This window comes from Aspergillus flavus, chromosome 4 (assembly GCF_009017415.1).
Source record: "Aspergillus flavus chromosome 4, complete sequence".
NCBI classification, from domain to species: domain Eukaryota; kingdom Fungi; phylum Ascomycota; class Eurotiomycetes; order Eurotiales; family Aspergillaceae; genus Aspergillus; species Aspergillus flavus.
Genome location: NC_092405.1, coordinates 1,416,883 through 1,428,949, shown reverse-complemented (window position 1 = coordinate 1,428,949; position 12,067 = coordinate 1,416,883). Strand labels below are relative to the sequence as shown.

Here is a 12,067-nt window from a genome sequence, read left to right as displayed (position 1 = left end):
GGGCCACCCCATGGATATCCCCTAGCACTAGGCAAGTAGACTTCACGGGACCAGTCAGGGTCACTGGATAAGGATGGCTCGGGCGAAGTTGCATCTGCAGCTTCAATTTTCGGGAACATGGGGGAGGCTCACTGGGTACACCGATGGTAATTCTGCTGAAGGGGGTTTGTCTACCTGGTCACTTACTAGGGTATGTACATACCTACCTGACTACTACATACTGCGAGGTGATGTGCTGTGCCAGCAAGCCGGAATGGCATGCATTGGCGCTGGATTATTAATTAGGTGCTGACGTTGCTTTTTTATTCTTTCTTTCTTTTGTATTTCACTAAAAGATTATTGGACTTATATATAGATAGAATAAATTTAAAAGGTAAGGTGGAGGGATAAATGGTACCTTTCACAAGAGGAGTGGATTATTGCGAGATTAATGAGAGCATCGGGCGACATGATGAGCACCTGAGGCGTGAATTAGTTAGTAGTTAGTAGTAGTAGTCGTCGTACCCCAGTCCCGGGACCATTCCTTAACCATTAGGTCCTCAATCAAACCACCACAAAAAGGGGAATCGTTCCCAAAGGAGTACTGGAAAGGGGGCAAACTGAGGGAAATCCGATGGGAACACGTCCCGAAGTTGAACTGTAATTAATTTAGAATTTTTTCCCTTTTTTTATTTTTAATTTTTTTTTTTATTTCAACTATTTCTCTTCTATTTCCTGGACGACAATGCCTCCTTGGAATTATTTAAAACTTTAATGAAACCAGGCAATTCAGACGCCTGAGAATAGGATTTGAGTATATCGGGAAAACCTCGTGGTTTGGGAGCCTGACGATTTGCCTCACTGGAACAACTCAAGTATGCAGTGAACTATGGAAGTTTCTGGTTTCCACTTCGGATTTGCCTCCACTCGTCAGAGTGTCCCAGAGCAGTAAAATCCATCATGGAATTTTTTACACTTTAACAGAAGTCTGGTTACGGGGCTATACCGAAACGGGGGCCTGAGGGGAACTAGCCCCGAATGGGATTAAACGGCTACGACATCGGATCTGCAGTCGTACTGCGGATGGAGTCGTGACTCAGCAGGTCATGAATGAATGCCTCTTCCGTATAAATTGACTTTGACTGCACTGTCGCCGCTCCTTCTTCATCTTTGTTCTTCTGCTTATCTGCTCTTCGCTTCCATTGTCTTCCTCCGGTTTGTGTCCCCTTGCCGACTCTCCCGTCTTTGCCTTCCTCTCTAACAAGTATATATATATAGACTCCCCGTCCTTATCTGCCTCCTTATCTACCGTCCCTTCCCCATACCTCCTTCTCGGCGCTTCAATCTCCCTTCAGGACGTCCACGTCACCCATTCATAGCGGCCTTGCCACATCGCTCTCTTGACTCCTCAGTCATCACTATTTCCGTATAACGCCGGAAATTCCGTGAGTCGCTAGCAATCGTTCACAACAAGCCGTAATCCGCCTCCTCCAACTCGGCGCTTATCGGCTCTTCTCCGACGTCACCTCCTTATCCGGCTCCCTACTTGCCACCACCCGCTCAACATGGCTCCTCGCAAGCCCCGCTGCAACTTCAAGGAATGCAAGGAAGCAGCTCAGCGGATTGTCGGAGACTGCAGCTTCTGCAATGGGCATTACTGCTCTAAACACCGCATGCTAGAAGCCCACTCCTGCACTGGCCTGGAGGACTGCAAGAAGGAGTCCCACGCCCGCAACGCCGATAAGCTGAACAGCGAGCGTACCCATGTCATCAAGGGCGTATAGACGACGCCCTGGGGTCCTCGACTTTCACTCTCCTTTTTGAAACTTTTCCTTCGGTTCTTGCATCGCCATCAGCGAAACCGTTTGATTTAGCGCGGTGTTCGATTTGATTACATCATCGCCGTTGCCGGGTTCGTCCATAACCCGCCGTGGCCATTATCTTTTTTTCCATTTCAAACAATATCTTTGGGTCGGGAGGTGTTTTTTGTTTCATACTCTTGGTTTTGGTATATTTACTTTTTCTCCTGTTCCCGGTATATGCAAGGCGTTGACAGCTGTGGGGGTTTTGATTATACGTTTCCTTGAAGTACATTCTGCATGGGGTTGAACATCGTGTTTGGCTTTGACCGTCCAGTGGGCGGTGAGTGAGGACACGATGCGAGACTTCCTTGATCTTTGCCTTCTCCTTGTTTGTCCCTACCATTCTACTCTCTCCGGTCATACGCTTGGATAGATTGGCGGTTCGAGCTTAGGCCGTTCCGTCCCATTGGCGTGTCACATAGCCAAACGGTTTTAGGTATATACTGCATATTCCATCCGCCTATCAAATGTTCCTTGAGCACCCGACTACTTAGCGTAAGCGGCGTGGCCGCTGGTTAGTCGCTAGCGGGACCCAGGAGGTCTATAGCTCCGGCCAACGAGAATTTAGAACGTAGCAGTGTCATATGATTTTCACCTTCGAGTTCTAACGTGATAGACATTAAGAAAAAGGGAGCACCAGCAAAAAGGAAAACACAAAAATAAAAATAAAAATAAAAATAAAAAAGGCACATGACAACCATTGCATGAGGAAATTCTACAACCCTATAATATATAACGAACAAACAATAATACCCAGGATACATGCATGAACAAAGAAAGAAAAAAAAAACAATAATCCTAATAATAATAATAAACCTGTCTTAACCGGGTCCAATCTTCGGCCTGCGAAATCGATCAGCCCAGACGTTTCATTTCCTCAAACGAGGCACGGAAAAAGCAAAAAATAATGAGATTCGAGATTCGGAAATGAGAACTTACATGTCGTGATGTTCGCTCAGTCGACTGAGGTATTTGTTCAACTCTTCTACTCGCTCTTTATGCGTTTTGACCCCTTCTCGCTTGAGACGTTCTTGTAACTAAGGGTTTATTGTTAGTATCTTTGTGGTATACTTCATCAGAGTCCATTGCATGTTGGGATGAATGGAATGATAAAGATCGTAGGAGAACCTCGTCTTTTCTCTTCTCTCCTCTTTCACAAGGCAAGATGATAAACGACATATACAAACAGAGTGCAACACCAAACACAATCCCAAACACAAAACAACCAGTCCGAAAGATTCCACAAAAAAGAATATATCCATAGAATAATGATAGAGAAAAAAAAACCACAAAAGGGAAAAGTAAAAGTAAAACCCACCCTCTTCTTCCTCATCTCCTCATACTTCCTTTCCGCCTCCGTCTTCCCAGTAGCCCCAGCGCTCACCCCGAAATCGGATTCATCCTGCTGAGCTGGCGGAGGCGAAAGAGGGTTCTCCTTCTCATCCACTGCCTGGGATGTTGACGCAGACGGAGCATCTTCGCTTTCTTTCTTGCTGCCGGTTTCCGGGTTTTTCTTGGCTTTCTTCTTTTTCTTTTCTATGCGGCCGTCGCTCACTTTGGAGCCTTTTAGTTTGAGCTTGCCGCCCCCGCCGACGGAGTATTCGTCGGCTGGCATTTTGGACGGGCTTGAGTTGGGTGTTTAGGTTTGTTGCTTTGATGTTGGAGGATGAGGATGGGGTTGGTGATTGGGTGGTGGGAGTGAGGTCATGTGACCTCTTTGTGTCTAATGGGTACTATAGTATTCTACTCGATGTGCATTGTATGGGTTTGTCCCGTCGGAGGTGGTTTCATTATTCGATATTTACTGATTACTTCTATGCTGGATTTATTTCCTAACGCCAGGTACGTAACGTCGTGTACAAAACTAGTCAAAGGGGATTGGCCGCAAGCCTGTTCCTCGTTTGCGCGCTTCCGCTCCTGCAGCTACAGTGCTCGGAACCTTGATTCCACAACAGTCACCAAAATGATCGGTGTGCTGGGCGTGAGCGTGGTCGTGGCTGTGGGTATGATCGTGCCCGTCCGTCTGCACATCGTCTGCCTCCCCCATGCCTGGCGCTGCGGGTATCAGGCTGCCAAACAAGAAGTGCTGCATGATGGGTAGCTTACCCAGGACCTCTTTGACGAACATCTTCTTCATCCCGCTTTCGATCTTGCTCCAGTTCTTGGCCCCTGAGATGTCGTCTAGCATAGGACTATGCCATCGTAAACCCTTGACGGTTTTCACACTATCTACCCACCGCACTTGGTCTAGGTAAATGTATCTATCCCCTTCCTCGTCAAGGATTACGTTGTTATGGATTGCCAACGGGGTTATGTAGGGGTGTTCCACGAGCTGGGCCGCCCCGAAAAGGAAAGGAAGGAAGTGGTAATCATCAAGACCCCATACACCATGAGAGCCTGCCGGTTCCAGGTAGTACGCGGATTGGACGTCACGCATGAGATGCATGTAAGTAACGTACACTCGAAATACGATCATCTCGAAGTCTGCGGTTGAGTATAGCTGCATCTGGCGTAGGCATAACAGCCACATCATAAAATTTAATTCATGGCCCGAACCGTAGTCTAGACGATCTCGCGAGCCCAGGGAGTGTATGAGATATGCTGATGCTTCTTCTATGGCGGTCGAATCCTGAATACCAAGGATCTCCCTGTGCCACTTTGCGCTCTGCGCGGCAACATCGTCAAACAAGTCGCGAAAAGCAGGGTTACCGAATCTTGAGCCACCTTGGTCGATAGAAGGATGTTGATCCAGAAGTGTCCGGATGGATTCAACAACGGCGAGGATCTTGGAGACGTTGGGCGAAACCGGACGATCTTTCGAGTCTGTGGTTGCACGCCCGCGAACCGAATCGGAGAGACGGAAGATGAAGGCGAGGATTAGAGAATATGATGACGAGGAAAGGAACAACTGATGGTCATGGTTTGATAAGATTCGGCGAACTGGGCGTGCATATTGGTGGGAGGATAGATCCGGAGGGTTAGAAAGCGGCGGGGTGACTGGAGCAGGTTCTCTGGACGGGCGGGAAGGTAGCGCCGGTTGGGACTTTCGGTTTGAACGCAGTTCTGAAAGTTTCTTGGACAGATCAATCTTGGGTTTTGGTACCCCCTGCGATGCAGAGACCTCGGATGCCATGTTGAAAGGTGATGGGGGAGAGTTGGATCAGTTGACTAGTCCACACCCCACATCAAGAGGTTCTTTGAATGAAAGACAATCACTTGACGCGATGACATAAGGCGGTTTGCAAGGGCAGAATTCCCTCACTCACCGAATTGACCGCCTCTAACATCACGCCATGCCACAAGCAGTAATGGTGCCTCATGACGATCATCATGTGATCGACATGAAGATTGGCGCTGAATGGTCAGACATTGTCTTGTTTCTGACCGCGTGATAATTATTGTGTTCGGGGGAAAATCTGCGAGGTAGCGAGTTCAGTTCGTTAGGCATGCTGTTTGATTGAAGGGCAAACTCAGTGTGAAAAGCCGGAGTCGTTCATATTTACTTATTATCTTCCATCCTACTACTTGCCATCTGTTTGACAGTGAAATTTGCTGGGTTGGGGAATCTGGGAAGGCTCTCTAGGACCCGCGACTTCCACGGATCCAATAGAATCTCCACCGCAAGCTCGGGTATCTGGGAATCTAAATCTATAGATTACACGGCACCTCTCGTAGCGTGCCCACTGCCTACCCCTGCCGATGCGAGCACGCCATCATGGACTCCTCTGATTTGATCCAACCCACCACCAAAAGCGTCAGCTCCTCCTCTCCCACACATCGATCTTCATCCCCCCGTTCTTCTAATAGTCAACCGAGACGCATGTCTCCCTCAAATGCGCGGGATCAACCCAATGTGGCGCCTGACCAGGGCCAGCCACCGCCATTCAATGAAATCACTCCGATCGTGAGCAACGGCTCTGATGGACGAAACTATCAATCCACAGAGGGTCTGAGGAATCGAGACGCTGGGTTCGGAGATAGCCAGCCGAAAAGCTCTGGCCAACGGGACACAAGGGAAGCCGCCCAGCAAAACTTGCAGTCCGATTCGGCAGAACCCCATGTATCGTGGTTCAGTCGAGTCGCCGATAGATACGGCAGTCTGGAGTTAGAGAACAAGGGGAGTGTGGCTCGCGATCATTTGGCTTTAGGTGCGTCATTTCCCCCCTTTCCCTTCCGCTGGGTATTGACGATTTTATGATGGATTGTAGAACGAACATTTCTCGCATGGTTAAGGACATCTTTAGCTTTTGCGTCCATCGGAATCGCCATAACACAACTCTTCCGCTTGAACAGTTCAAGTTCAAGCACCGCGGGTGCCGACTACTCGTCGCAAGCCCTTCCCCCATTGTTATCACCACCATTCTATGATCCCACAACCATTAAGGTGACTGCCACTTCCGAGCGTCTTCGGAGTATCGGTAAACCTCTCGGAACAACTTTCATTGGTGTTGCTATTTTAATCTTGCTGATTGGATTCCATCGCTACTTTGAAAGCCAGTACTGGATCATTAGAGGGAAATTTCCCGCTAGTCGCGGCAGTATAGCGATAATCGCGTTTGTAGCCGCTGCTTTGATCATAGCCGCTTTAGTCGTCATATTGGCCATCTCACCGGGCTCTGTTGAAGCTTAGTTTAGCGAAGCAGGCGCTGCTACTCATTACTCCCCTTATTATCTGTTGGCCCGCGATCCATGACTTCTCACTATCTCGGCTCTTATTCTGGTGTAAATGGAGGATCTTCGGAGCACTACTGTGATCGAAGTTTGTAACCCATTAAGGCAGGCTCATGTAGATACGTGTATTAGTGAATATATATAATGTAAAGCGTTTCAGTGCGTGTGAACAACTTAGTCAAATGTTGTATGGTCGTTCTAAGTATCAGGATAGGAGTCCAAACAATAGAGGCCATACATAGCAGATCGAATGAAATACATGCCATGTATGATGGTTGTGTTAACTCGTTCACCAGCGCATTGTTCAGTTCAAGTGTGAAAAAGCAGATACGGTTTCTGTTTCGCCCATGTCATGAATTCTCAGTATCTGTCCACGTTGACTTGCCAGTCTAAGTTCAACGTTTCTTTACCACGGAGTCGCATTGTCCTGGTAAGTAGTCTAAATTAAATTTTGACTAATATGTCCCCTAGCCCCTTACTGGTGTCATATAAGAAGTGTTATACTTGAGTAGTAAATCATATAGTGTTTGACGTTAGCTAAAATCCTACCGGCATACCTCTCATGGATCTGATCCACGCGTTCCTCCGTCTCGCAACGAGATTTCAAACCTTCTACACGTCTTTCACCCATCTTCTCCCGATGAATGAGTATCGACACTGTATTTATGTGTATCTTACACCGGGGCTTCAACTCACCAAGAGACATCCTTACGTTGAGACAATGAACATGGAATCCATTGCACTGACGAGGTTATGTTACTTCGACCAGAGGTACGAAATACTATCCATATCCTAGAATTTCATAAAAAGTAACACTGTAGACATATGGCATGAACAGATTGAATCCAGCCCCAGCTACATCGCATGGCGCTATTTGTCTTTCAATCACTGGCTGATTGGTTTTCACTAATAAAACATAAGATATAATGTCGCACAGGCCGATCCGACTTCGATATACAACCTTGAGACGTATATCTCGTGGCAGGGCAGTTAGTCGATCCCCTTTCCATGTCGTTCAGTAAAGCATAAAGGATTCATTAACCAAAGGATTCGGTATTCGCGTGTGACTGGCTAGGGTAAGACATTATGCCACATCCAACCGGCAAGCATATGGAGTTGGCGAATGTGGTCGACTGACAATGACTGCTCCCGAAGGAGGTGTGAAGCCTTGTGCCTAGCATTTGGTTTAGTCTTTCATGTGTCCGGCTATCAATGACACGAAAATCCTATGGTGGTGGAAGACAATGTCAGCTGATGGTGCAGCTGATGGTGCATGCCAAGCATATAGGTTGCCTTAACGTCCCCGAAAAAAGAGTCTGTAACCTCACGAGTCTGTTAGGCAACCCGAACCGAAAGGGATTCTCCGACTGTTATCGGTCGACACGGGGCATATAGGATAAGGCAACCGGTAGATGGAGCACACCAGTACTATGTGGTATGTCAAGCCCTCAGGAGAGATGAATCCCTCGGTCTACATCTATATGCACAATCGCTTGTGACTTTTCTAGTTAGCAAGTACACCTTGTTGAGAGAAGCTCAGGTCTGACAGACTCCGGGGTACAAATCTATACGGTGTTACTCGGCAACGCTCCTGGCGCATCCACCCTATTACCGTATCAGATGAGGGCCCTCTGTAATAAGCATAACTGCTACAATCAACGCAGTCGGTGACCGCTCAGTACAGTTTCTAGGGCCCCAGAGTCGGTCTCATGAAATTGATCGCGGCCTCCGCTCACCACTCACCGAGCGCAATGGAGATCTTGCCAAGTGACACACTATCGGAATGACACATAAACCCCGCGTGGAGAATTGGCCCGTCATGCCGACGGAGGGATTGACTGTAACCTTGAAACCAGTGTCTTCCTCTAGCGCAACCGGCTATTGGAGGTGCCGATCTATCTGCAGGGGGATATTAATAGTGTGTCGATGCAGGGTAACACAAGTCACGCCGGAAACGCAGCATGTTGCAGGCTTTGGGCGTTCAGAATACAACCTTGCAATCTGGACGCCCTGGTTTTTTCTTTTTTTCTTTTTTTTTTCTTTCTTTTTCTTTCCTCTTTTCTTTGAGAGGTGATTGAAATGTCTCACCAGCATAACTTGGGCCCCACATAGAGAGAAAAATGAGTGTGTGTGTTCAGAATAGGCAAGAAAAGAGCAAGACAGAAGGATACTTTGGGTATTTGTACGCTGTAGGCACCAAAAGTTGGATTTCAACCTTCCGCGCCGTGGATCCCCCATGACACAAGGCAGTGAAATCGCCGAAACGTCTAAACTGACATCATGACGATCGGACATGACCGTTGCGTGAGAGCAAAAATTTTCCCTTTCATGATTGCGGAGTGGATCGATCGATTTCCAACTCGGCCGGTTCCATGGTTCGAACAATCCTTCTGGAAGGGAAAATAGAATGATTCCCGTGTTGAACCGTGGATCAATTCTCAATGATCTGTACTCCGTCGAAGTTTGCTGTGAACATATCACAAAATCCCGAATCCGGAGCACATAGGATTCAACCATAACGCAATAACCAAGTCAATTTCCCTCGGGAGAATATTTCCGTGGTCGAGATAGGCTTCACGAGTGGGATAGATCTGGCATTGTGGCGATGGCGGGTTGGACAGGGACCGCGGCCCCTTGCATAGGCATGGGCTATTGTATGGATGTATTACCGCGGTAATTAGGGTTACTTCCAATTATTATTGTATGGCCATGTATGGGGGGGTGTCTCCATTTGACTTCATGCAAGGTGTTCTGTTGCTACCTAGTACCCAACGAGGGTTAACCGAAACAGGTACGGGGTGGCATCAGGAGCCTGTAGGTATTCCGGAGAGGATGGAGAGGTGCCTTTATCGGTTCCACCTCCAGTTTGGAACCCCATGGCCCCTTGTTAACTGTTGATTCGTTGGATGTCACATCTTAAGGCATCCACGCTTTCTGCACATGTTATCAGGTCCCAGTCTTTTGGACAGCAATTCGATTACTTTCGTTAACTTAGAAGAAGGCTATGAGAATGCGGAGACACACCGAGATCGACTCAATGAAGAGTCGTAGATAGATTAGTAGGAGACACCTCCAATAAAAGCTACATTGTGTGTCCCTAGGGAAGTTAAATTCATTAAAAATTAAGTAGCTGTCAGGAACGCATCCAATCAATTCCCCCTGAACGGCGGTGGATCGGCAGAGGTATCCAGGGAGACTACGGTTAAGCAAACCACTCGGCTGAATTGCTGCAGACGTAAAGTGGCTTCAAGCCGAAAGTCTAATTTATCAAGACAGTCCAATCATGGTCTCTACAGAGATGATCACGAGGGGCACACCCAAAGTGAGAGATTTGTTTGAAGTATTACTAGCAGATAAGTCGTGGTTCAACTAATTAACTCTCTGAGATATTTACATGAGACGGCTGGCTTATCTATTACTAAGTACATACTTTTCTCCATTCGTGACCCTCTTAGATGAGTATATTCAGTCCTATCACACTCCCCCGAATTTCCCTCCATGTTGTTCATAATTTAAGGATTATGGAGTACGGAGTACGAGTCTAACTTAATACATACTCGTATTCCTTCAACCACTTCCCCAATGGCCCAAAGACGAACCGTTCCTGAAAATAGCCCACAATTCAACTTAGATCGACTGGTTGCAAGTCCCCACACCAGCGTTAGAGCGTACGAGTGAAACACATGGACGACATCTCCCTCTCCACCCGCCTTGTTTTGTAGCTTTAGGGAAAGGAAGAATAGCCGTTAGTGGAGGGCCATGGCCAATAGGCATGGCCGGTGCTTTCTGTTACAAGGATTCTGACATGGACGATGCTGTCGGTCTGGGGACTTAGTTACGGACCAGTCCCCATGGAGTTAAGTCATGTAGTAAGTTCAAGACTTGCTTAGACGATGGCCAGGGGGCTGAATCCTTCGGCGGCCATCTGCGACCACATGCAGGTAGGAAACACCAATCCATGTGGCACTACCTGGAACCTTAGCAATGAGCATTGCGAAAGCCAGTACTAAGTGCTAGTTCTCAATGAATATTCACAAAACAATAGCAATTGCAAGACCAAGGATTGATAAGGAAAAGGTACGATGAGAGGACGATTCTCGGTACCTATGACAAATTCCAAGTAATCTAGCAGACACCTATTATTAGTTTCGGTATACGGAGTAAGTCATCAGAGTGTCTTCTTTCTAAAGTCCGTCTTCGCTACCTCGTCGAAGAACGATTGTCGGATTACGGTTTCAATATCCTTCCATCGCTCTCTTTTTGTCTTCCTTTTTTTATAGTTTTATTGTTATTTTTACTTCTTGAATCCTTTTTCTCCTGTCGGATAAGACAAGACGTGTCAACCTTAGCAAGGATCACTTGCTGGCTGCACCATCAGCCAAAGATGGAAAGTTTCATTACGCTCATTATTAGGGACCTAATGAAACTACGGCCCAAAGTAGTTAGTCCCAAGCGTGTAGTGGTGGCGGCTGTTCAACTCCATTGAGACAAGCGAGATTTTGCTGCCTGGTCGGAGATTTTCCATTGGTCGGCGACTCAGGTACGGGCACTTTAGCGTATTGATGCCTGGAGGGTGTGGGTTTCAACAGTTCAATAATAGCACCGCCATTTTTATTTCATTTATTATTATTATTGATGTCGATGAAAACGGGCTTGGGAAAGAGGAAAAAAAGGTATCATCTCGATCCATGGTTAATTTGATTAGTACTGGAGTTATTTTTTTCTTTCTTTTTTCTTCCTCCATAATACCAGATGATATCAGAGATGCAATGAGATCTCAACCGGGCTTTGCTTTTTCCCCCTAACCAGGGATTGAGCTCGTATCAGTGGCAATACAATGGTTTATGACGTCTTTCACTAAGTTCACCTAAGATGGTTTCCGTAATGTGTCAAGCAACAATGAGGTTCAGAAGGTACTCTTGTTAGTCATTCTTTTTTCTTTTCTGCAAGACTGTTTTGCCAGCTGTCCGAGACTATTTTCTTGTCCAGGAACAATGACAACAAATAAAACAAAGGCTGCATCCATCCGAGAGACCCCAATCAGGCATAGAACCTGGTAATTGTAATCTACCTAGTTAGTAAGGACCTGTACCTCAGGCCAGGGACAATCTGATGATAGACATCTATACTTCTCGCTTTTCCATCATTCTACACAGTACCTAGATTACGGTGCATATTCAGGTACGAGCACCGATAATATTCGGGTTAAGAGAGTTGGATGGTTCGTTCACCCGTCCCTCCACACGACAGACTGGCGATCGGATGGAGCGGCTAAAGGGAGGGCACCACCAATAGTAGAATTATCGCCCGTAATTTAACCCGTAATTGAAAGGTACGGACTCGGCCCCTCCGCGCTCCCAACCAATCATCCCCTGCGGCCATCCGTCTCTCCTCCTCTCCACTGCACGCCAGCGCCTTTTCCACCTTTAACACTAGGTACTAATCTCAGCATCCCATTCACTCCTCTTTCTCCTTCCTTCAACTTCATTTTCCTTTTTCCAGGTTGATCCTCTTTCTCCTCGTTCCCCCCCCTTCTCCTCTTTCCTCCTCTTCCC

The 12,067-nt window shown here is 47.1% G+C and overlaps 3 protein-coding genes across 3 annotated transcripts; 1 reads left to right on the top strand and 2 right to left on the bottom strand.

The window, feature by feature from the left end:
* Nucleotides 1-2,432: 2,432 nt before the first annotated feature.
* F9C07_1517685 (uncharacterized protein) lies at nt 2,433-3,580 on the bottom strand. Its single transcript, XM_041291782.2, has 3 exons — nt 3,160-3,580; nt 2,781-2,878; nt 2,433-2,684 (listed from the first exon to the last, which is right to left on the bottom strand). The coding sequence occupies exons 1-3, from the start codon at nt 3,454-3,456 to the stop codon at nt 2,663-2,665; spliced, it is 417 nt and encodes a 138-aa protein (XP_041145976.1). The 5' UTR covers nt 3,457-3,580; the 3' UTR covers nt 2,433-2,662.
* Nucleotides 2,450-5,069, bottom strand: F9C07_2156436 (phosphotyrosyl phosphatase activator). Its single transcript, XM_071509267.1, has 3 exons — nt 3,160-5,069; nt 2,781-2,878; nt 2,450-2,684 (listed from the first exon to the last, which is right to left on the bottom strand). Exon 1 carries the CDS (start codon nt 4,972-4,974, stop codon nt 3,706-3,708), a length of 1,269 nt encoding a protein of 422 aa, XP_071366362.1. The 5' UTR covers nt 4,975-5,069; the 3' UTR covers nt 2,450-2,684; nt 2,781-2,878; nt 3,160-3,705.
* A 196-nt stretch (nt 5,070-5,265) lies between these two features.
* F9C07_1517739 (uncharacterized protein) lies at nt 5,266-6,586 on the top strand. Its single transcript, XM_041291790.2, has 2 exons — nt 5,266-5,989; nt 6,050-6,586. The coding sequence occupies exons 1-2, from the start codon at nt 5,557-5,559 to the stop codon at nt 6,469-6,471; spliced, it is 855 nt and encodes a 284-aa protein (XP_041145974.1). The 5' UTR covers nt 5,266-5,556; the 3' UTR covers nt 6,472-6,586.
* The last annotated feature ends 5,481 nt before the right edge of the window (nt 6,587-12,067 follow it).